Raw genomic sequence first — 9,140 nt, forward strand, 5'->3', positions numbered from 1 at the left:
CCACAGATGTGTGGGGTCATAGAGGCTGACAGAGTGAGGAAGAAATGTGAACACACTTTCAAATTAATCACGTGGGTATCTCCTGTGGCTCCCTTGGCTACGGATTTGGTCAAGCTCACCATTTGTTAGGTCAGTATCCTGTATTTGAGCAATCCTAGAGTCTGGAATCAAACCATTCCATCAGAACTAACTCAAAACTTCAGTCTTTCATCCAAATTATCTGTCAAGGGTAGTCTGACGCCGGCAGGTGCTCTTGAACACAGGACTCGGAGATTGCTGTGGTCCAGATACTTGGGCCACAGAAAGCCAGCCATTTGCCTTCTCTGTCCATGACTGCGTTCACCTTGTTCTAGGATGAGCTCTTAAATTGGATGTTCTCTCTTGCTGATGACTCCTCCTCTAAAGTGTTATGATTTCCCACCACACGATTCAGCTCTCAGTTGAAAGGACAGCCCCATAGCTCTGGCAATTGAATTTTGACTCTTCAGTACAGGAGGGGCGCTGTCCCAGTTACCTCCTTTGGAGTTAACATAGCATCATTTTTGGAGTTCCCACTGTGGCACAGCGGGTGAAGTATCTGGCGTTGCCACAGCTGTGGTGTAAGTCGCAGCTGAGATGGGATTCCATCCCTGGTGTGGAAACTTCTGTATTCTCGAATGTGCCCACCACCGCCACCACCACCACCACCAAAATTATAACCTCTCTCGAGAGTACTGATAATAAAAACAGCCTTATAAAACTTATTAGTTGACGTGTTCATTGTCTGTTCCACCCACGAAAGTGTCAGGCACTTTATGGCAGAACCCATGTCTGCTGGTTGATCCAGGGCCATGTACACATATTGGTGCTTGAGCATAATTTTGGTGCTTAGTAAGTCTGTGGAGTGGAGAAGGAGTGAAGCCACAGAACATACGCTCCAGCCACAGGCTGAACAGAGAAAGGGCAGACGTCATTAAAATGCAACTAAACTTGCTGGAACCGTCTAATGCTAGCAACAACCCAAACAATCAGACCTGGCCAAGACCACACTCCACTTGGGTTTACTGGATGTCATTCAAGAAGGGCATATGCAGGTGTTTCTTCTCCCCAGACCTGGCTTTCTGAAGCAACGTGCAACGTGCACTGACGGTTCCCTGCAGCACCTTGTTTCTGAGGCCCTAGAGGTCCTGGACCAGAGGACTGCTTTATGCTCCTCTCTCTCCTCACCCAGACGCCTGTTTCGCCACGCAGGAGAGTGACAGTTTGGACAGTCACCTGTCTTGCTGCAAGTTTGCCTGTTGGCAAGCAAGAGGAGGGAGCCTGGTCGCTGCCCTCCTTGTACTGTGGAGAGACTGGGTCTGGACCCAGGGCTCTGCAGGGACTGAGCAGAGGCCCAGGGGAATGCTTCCCGTCCTCTAAGATGGGACAACTCTGTGTGTGTGTGTGTGTGTGTGTGTGTGTGTGTGTGTGTGTGTGTGTGTGTGTGTTTGGTGGTGGTTGGGGGTAGGAAATGTACAGACTGAGAAGCTTTCTCTGTGCCATGAGTGTTTGGACTTTCCCCAGACTGGTCTGCCTGGGAATTGACCTGTAGGTTCCTGTCTACTCCAACTTCAGCCCCAGGGAAGCCGAATACTGCAGATCAGGTGGCTGCCTGGGACCCAGCACAGCCATAAACCCCACTGGGGGGGGGGGTCACAGGGCCCCTTTTGGCCCCAAGTCCATCTGAGGGGCCCTCTTGGCATCTGCACGCGACTCTGCCACCACCTCTGCCACCACCTCCGCGGCATTCTCCTCACCCTCCCCCAACTCACCCAGAAGTTCAGTATTTCTCAGGCTCAGATGTTCTAGCTCCCTCAGGCTCTAACCAAATCCCAGCAAGTATCCTTTACTGAATAGGTGTACTCAGAATCGTCTTGCTTCTCTGTTGATTCCAATGTGATTAAAGCCAGTTTCCTTATTCTCAGCCTGTGCAATTGATTTGGGTGGGTGGAGTCAGGATTCAAAGCAGTATTGGTGGGGGAGGTCTAGGTGGGCTTCTGTGGCTGAAAGGGGAGCTGGGGCCCAGGTCAGGGCTCCATAACATCAAAGCAATCAAAGGGGAACAAGGAGATAGAACTTTGACTAGCTTAGTGACCTGTATTAAACTCTTCATTTGTTTTCATGTTGCTAAAGTAGTAACTCCCCAGCACAGCTTGGGAATGAATTCGAAGGGATCTTTGGAAAGGCAATATGGCCATATGCATGAATTTTTTTTTTTTTTTGTCTTTTTGTCTTTTTGTCTTTTTGCCTTTCCTAGGGCCACTCCCACGGCATATGGAGGTTCCCAGGCTAGGGGTGGAATCGGAGCTGTAGCTGCCGGCCTCAGCCACAGCCACAGCAACGCGGGATCCAAGCCGCGTCTGTGACCTACACCACAGCTCACGGCAACGCCGGGTCCTTAATCACTGAGCAACCAGGGATCGAACCCGAAACCTCACGGTTCCTAGTTGGATTTGTTAACCACTGTACCACGACAGGAACTCCCACAATGTCTAATGAATTTGTAAAGAAAAATGAAAGAAACAGGCCCTTGTTTTCATTTCTGCATTTTTTAGTTTTTAGGAGCAACAACCTCATTTAATAAACTTTTTTTAAAAAAAGAAATTTAAGCAGTATGAATGGTATTTTGCTTTCAACAAAACTGTATAAGTAAATTTTACTTGTTTCCGATGAAGTTTAAGTTCCTTACTGAGGTAGCCTAGGAGCTACTCTGTGTTCCTTGCCAACTGGGCCTCTGCAGGGGGCAAATGGCCACAAAGTTTCCTTCTTTGGCCAAGCAAGAAGGAGAAAAGAGCCAGACAGGGAGTGCCAGACTCAGTCATTGTGCTTAAAACCTCCTCTTGAAAGTGACACTCCAGGACATTTGATAGCCTACGTGACATCTTCATTTCCTCTGTGAACACTACTGCATGTGCCCTGCTGTTTGATGAGTTGTTTCCAATAATTGGGCTGGAGAATGAGCAGGAAAATCTTTTCCTCCTTAGTGACCCTTAGGTCAGACTAGCATGGACTTAGAGAAAAACCTTCCCTCCCTCTGGTGGGCAGTGTGCAGGGTGAGGTGTTTCCAGAAGGCCAATGGCAAAGGAGCTCTATTGCGAGGTCCCAAGCAAAGTCAGCCTTTAAATCTGGGCAAATCTTGGGGTATGAGTAGGGTAAGGAAGGAATCAGATTAAGCAGGAAATCTTTCTCTCAGTTAATTTTCCCTCTTGTTCTAGCTACGAAACTGCCCCTTGGTCTTTAATTTCAAGGTCCTTTCCATCCTCCACATTCACTCCACCACTGGACTCAGCCCCTCATCACACCAAACTCCAGGTACCCCAATCCCTGAGCTACTTCAGGGCCTAGCAGGAAACAGAGTAGCTCCTTGCTCCCTCCCAGGATCCCTGGGTTAAAAACACATACCAAAGACGTTCAAATTCCTTTATTAAAATGGTTTATTTAAATTGTGATGGAATGACATAAAAGAAAGATGTAAAATTTCAAGAGGAAAGATTGAGAGAGATTTTTTTCATCTTTTAATCTTATGGTCTCACCTAAAATCATGATCAGTACAAAACAAACCTTCTCAAAGTATCCTGAAGACCACACCAAAGGAAAAATTTTAATATTTACATAGATTATTAAGGACATTTAGATTAATTTTTCTAAGACTATTAAAAGGATTGTAGGAGTTCTCTGGCGGCTCACAGGGTTAAGGACTTGGCACTGACACTGTAGCAGCTCGGGTCACTGATGCGGTGTAAGTTACATCCCTGGCCCAGGAACTTGTGATGCCATTGGGGTGGCCAAAAACGACAAGAAGAGACTACAGTAAGTAATTATAATGTTGAATGTGATGGCCCCATTTTTTTAAAATGTATTTTATTGAAGTACAGTTGATTTACAATGTTATGTTACTTTCTGCTATACGGCAAAGTGATTCAGTTAATTACAGTTTTTCCTGTATTTCTTTTTACGATTTGAAGGAATAGATAATGGAATAACTCAAATAGTATAAGCATAAAATGATCGATTAGGAGACAAAAGATAACTTGGAACTTGAGGGGATAATGAAGACAGATTTTGCCTGAATTTCAGGAAGGACTCTAGAACCAGATAGCCACAAAGCAGTTCTCAAAAGAGATACTGTCAGAGACCAAGAGACATTAAATTTGGTACAAATACCAAGGCTGCTCTTTTCAGACTTGCAAGACCCCCTGGGAAATGTGAGAATACTGAGGTCATTCCAAGTGTTTGTTGCTATGTGTGCATCCAGTTATTCTCATGCATTATTGCTGGAAGGTAAATGCCACCTGCATCCTGAAGAATAATAAGGAAATTCGCAATAAATTTATGTGTATGCATTCTTTAAATGACATACTTCGGCTTATGGGTATGTATCCTAGAGAAATTCTCTCTCAAGGGTTCTATTATGTGGTGAAGGTGGGTAACTGGCGATGTGAGTGTCTGCGGTGGGACAGCAGGCAGGTGCAATGTGTCAGGGGCTCACCAGAGGTTAACAGACCAACATTAGAAGCAACAGATGGAATGTACTGCTGACAATCTTAGAAACATACAAATGAATTAAGAATGAGCTAAATTAGAGATATATAACCTGATAACATTACAGCAACTGAAGATACATGCACAAAGAAAAATATTACAAATCTGGCTGATACAAAACACACATAAAAAATAAAATAGTTTCTAATGGGAATAATTGAAATAGAATTAGAGGGAGCACAGAAAGGGGAGCCACTAAGAATATAATGCAGGTAATTACATTAAAAAGGATATGAGTTCTGCAAATAACAAAAAAGAAAGCAAGAAAGAAAGCAAGCAAGCAAGCAAGCAAGCAAGCAAGCAAGCAAGAAAAACAAAGGAGGAAAACCATTGAAAATGTGGCATTAACTCAAGGCATTTGCCCATTACCTAAGAAAAGCACCTTATACATGAAGTTTCTCTTTGATTCAGATCATCAAATAGACATATTTTTTTTTCTACACTAGAGTGTAGAACTCTGAGTAGGCATGGGACTCTCCTTTCCCGAACTCCCACCCAATCACTCCTTTACTTGTTCCCTTCCCTATGTGCTGGCATGAAGACCTGGAACCACAATCCAGCTCCTGCCCAAAGTAGCTTTGTGCTCTGGCAAGGATGAATCACTGGGGAGTCTCAGCTCTAAAACCAGGTGATTCACTGGTGTGCTAAATTATAAGAGAGTGGAGTGTCATTTGTCAGGCTAGCCAAGTGAGTAGAGGACTTTTTTAAAAATATAAAGAGAGAATGAATAGAAATGATGGACCAGGGCTGGGCTTCTCTCCCCAGGGACCTTCCTCTCCTCCCATCCCCCTCCTTTAACCCAATCACCAAAACCAGTCCCAATGTCCAGAGCTCCTCCCAGAAAGAGGTAGTTTTCTCCTCAATCCCATGAGCCTCCGAGGCAATTTGCAAGGCAAATGAGACTCTGTCCCCACCTACCAGCACAAGCAGCTCTCCCACCCCCACAGCAGACAGACAGTATAAAAGGCGCTCTCAGAACCAGGCTGAATCTTTCACCTCTTGGCTTAGAAAGGCTCCTGGTCTCTGCCTGGTGAGGAGGCTGAAGCCATGGAAGGCCACGCACCCACCCTGGAAGAGCCTCCCTGGAGATGGGCACATCCAGAGCCCCACATGCCCCCGGGCCTGAACCGAGAACAGGCCTGGGCCTGGGCTCTGGATAACTTCCCTGCGCTGAGCCGCCCCTCCTGCCAGCGCCCCCAGTTCTGCGAGGACCCGCTCTACTGTGCCTGTGGGAGGCTGCAACACGCTTGCGCCAGACACACGGACCATCCTCCAGTGGAGGTCTGCCCAAAACGCTGCCGAGACCCACGCGTCCGAGAGCCAGCGGCTACTCCTAATCCGGGATGGAGCAGCAGTCCCCTCAAGAAGAGGCCGAAGCCACAGACCTCAAGGCACTGCTGGGCCTGAACAGCCAGGAGATGCCAGCAGCAGCCCAGGCAGATTAGACACGCAGCCAGATCGCCTCCAGGAAGCCAGGCCGACAGCCACCCCACACCCCAACCAAGCTGCAGAAAACCCAGGGGAACTTGGCAAGGCAAGGACCACAGCCTGCCACCCGGCCCACACTTCGCCTTCGACCCACGTCCTGGGCTGGAGCCTAAGTCAACTCAGCGGTGACCCTCGTTTGCCTGGCTGGACTGCTCCCCTAGGCCCGCCTTGCTCCCTTGCTGGGGGAAGAGCCTCCAGGTCTCTGGGGTGCAGAACACGCCTCATAGGTCCTTCCTCTCCTGGATTCCTGACAGGTTTTCCAAGGAGCAAATCTCTCTTCAGGAATCCATACTCTCTTAAGGAACTTTCTTGCAGCTGGATTCAGAACTGTCATGCTTCTCTGTCAATTCCAATGTGATTAAAACCAGTTTCCTTATTCTCTGCCTGTGCAATTGATTTGGGTGGGTGGAGTCAGGGTTACAAGCGGTATTTGGGGGGGGGGTGGGTGTGTGGAGGTGGGCTTCTGTGGCTGAAAGGGGAGCTGGGGCCCAGGTCAGGGCTCCATAACATCAAAGCAATCAAAGGGGAACAAGGAGATAGAACTTTGACTAACTTGGTGACCTGTATTAAACTCTTCATTTGTTTTCATGTTGCTAGAGTAGCAACTCCCCAGCACAGCTTGGGAATGAATTCGAAAGGATCTTTGGAAAGGCAATAATATGGCCCTATGCATGAAATGTTTCAGTGTGAATTCTCTTGACCCAGAATTCCACTTCTACAAGCCAGAAATGGCAGTTTAAATAGAAATGTGTGGCTCAGTGGATATGAATCTGACAAGCATCCAGGAGGAAGCTGGTTCACTTAATGGCTTCACTCAGAGTCAAGATCCAGCATTGCTGTGAGCTGTGCTGTATGTCACAGATGTGGCTCTGATCTGGTGTTGCTGTGTCTGTGGCATAGGCCGGAGGCTACAGTTCTGATTTGACCCCTAGCCTGGGAAGCTCCATGTGCAACGGGTGCGGGCCTAAAAAGACAAAAATAAATAAATACATAAATAAATACATAAATACATAAATAAAATAAAGTGAAACGTGAAGAGAAATGTGCTTGGGAGTTCCCGTTGTGGTGCAGTAGAAACGAATCCAACTGGTATCCATGAGGATGCAGGTTCAATCCCTGTCCTCCCTCCGTGGGTTAAGGATCCAGCGTTGCCATGAACTGTGGTGCAGTAGGTCTGAGGCAGCTCGGATCCGGTGTTGCTGTGGCTGTGATGTGGGCCAGCGGCTACAGCTCCGATTCGACCCCTAGCCTGGGAACCTCCATACGCCGCGGGTGCGGCCCTAAAAAGACAACGCAAAAACAAACACACACACAGAAAGTGTCAGGCACTTAGGAAACTTTTCACAAAAGGGTAACCTTCCAAATAGCTTGTCTTGTCGGAGCCTCTGTACCTATCCTTCTTTAAAACAAACAAACACGCAAGACTGCTGTACACCTATAAACGGAATAAAATTCATCAACTCCTAAAAAATCAATCAAACAGGCAAACAACAACAACAACAATTAACCCTATCAAGGCGGCAAAACTGATTCACCTTCAGCCAACTCCACCCAAGAAGATTGGATTTGCCCAGAACCTCCTCACGTCCCCGCTTCCTAAAGCTATTTGCAACCTGAGAAAATGGCACCGCCCACCCTCACACCCTCTGATTGGATCCCCAAGGGCCAGGCAAAGTATAAATTCGCCAGGTAAGGACCCCTTAAACATTTCCTCCTCTCTCTGCGCAAAGCCATGGAGCAGACGGTTCCCCGCTGCGTGCGCGAGCCCTGGGATTCCGCCGAGGACTCCCAGGAACCAGAGGCGCTGCAAATCTTGAGCTCCGGGGACCCCGGAGGCTGGCGGCTCCCTCTGTATCCTAGTCTGGGCCAGCTCTCCTGGGACGACCAGGACGTCAGTCGGGAACTCCTCTCGACCCCCTGCGGGCTGCTGCGCCCATTCTGCCCGAAGCACGGACCCCGAGCTCAGAGCGCCTGCCGGCCGAGCGCCGAGCCGCTGGCCCCGCACACGCCCACGACGCCCGGGACCCGCCGCCAGCCACAGGCGCCCCGGGGAGAAGCGGCCGCCGCCCGCCCCCAGCGCTTCCCTGGGCGAGTCTTCTGGCGCCCAGGGCCCAGCAGCTGGAAGCCGAGACCTCTGACCGCGGGGACCCGACCAGAGGAGCATCGCCCTCCTCTTGGCCTGGGAAGGCACCACCCGACGTCGCAACGCTGGTGGCGGCGGATCTCCCTGAAGTGGCTGGCAAACCCCCTGGGCTGCCTCGCCCACTGCCTTTAGGTCCTGGAGACCCTTCATCCCTTCATCGGAAGATCTCCTAGGACTGATGTTATTACAAAGACACCTCTCCGGTTTCCCAAGCATGTAACAGTTCGTCTTCATTAGACCTTTGTGGATTTTTCTGCCCCTCTCCTAATAAATGGTACAAAATCCCAACAACTCTCTCTTTTCCCTGTCTAAAAACAAATGTGCTTTTCAGTTGAAGATTGAAAAAATAATTTAGGGTATATCTGCTTGAACCCCTCTTCCATTTTAACATCCACTCCCCATTTCCCCATTGGTCTGTAGGAATACCCAAGTTAATGCTTAACCTTTGTGCTAACTAGATATTGGCTGTTGGTCTCAGTCTTGGTCTGTTTCCCTGTCTGAGCCAGTAAGTCCCTATCTTGAGATTCTGCAACTGAGACTCAAGAGTTGATGATAACATTTACCCCAATTTCCCTCCCAAATTCTTTTTACTTGTCTCAAGTCTATGTGTAAAGGGATTTTGAGTTCCTGGATTGTCCACAACAGCCGTCATATCACAGTGCTCACTATGGTCCATTTCAATATCCCAGGTCCTTTATAAGAAAACTTCACTGCTGGCCTCCCCCTGGATGCCAGGACATGGTCACCCTAATGGCACATTGCTGTCTGTGAACTGGTATCAAAAAAAGGTTACTATCTTTCAGGATGCATCCCCTCTACTGCCCATTCTTTAATCCCAAAAAGTATCATTACATCTGGTTAAACAGCTGTATCCATTTTTATAGAAGGCTTGATGTAACTGAAGGAAATCCAGCTTCTTGAATTAGAAAATATAATCCTAATTAGGGAA

The 9,140-nt window shown here is 48.1% G+C and overlaps 1 protein-coding gene across 1 annotated transcript; it reads left to right on the forward strand.

The window, feature by feature from the left end:
• Positions 1-7,780: 7,780 nt before the first annotated feature.
• On the forward strand, positions 7,781-8,323 carry LOC110257337 (annexin-2 receptor-like). Its single transcript, XM_021077101.2, has one exon. It carries the CDS (start codon positions 7,781-7,783, stop codon positions 8,321-8,323), a length of 543 nt encoding a protein of 180 aa, XP_020932760.1.
• Positions 8,324-9,140: the final 817 nt, after the last annotated feature.

Source organism: Sus scrofa, chromosome 16 (assembly GCF_054392235.1).
Source record: "Sus scrofa isolate SSC_HxYL_T2T_F1_AM1 chromosome 16, Sscrofa_HxYL_maternal_Yorkshire_Landrace_v2.0, whole genome shotgun sequence".
Classification (NCBI taxonomy): Eukaryota; Metazoa; Chordata; class Mammalia; order Artiodactyla; family Suidae; genus Sus; species Sus scrofa.

Excerpts from the sequence above, each read along its gene's own strand:
- LOC110257337 (XM_021077101.2), top strand. The coding sequence starts at position 7,781 with ATGGAGCAGACGGTTCCCCGCTGCGTGCGCGAGCCCTGGGATTCCGCC.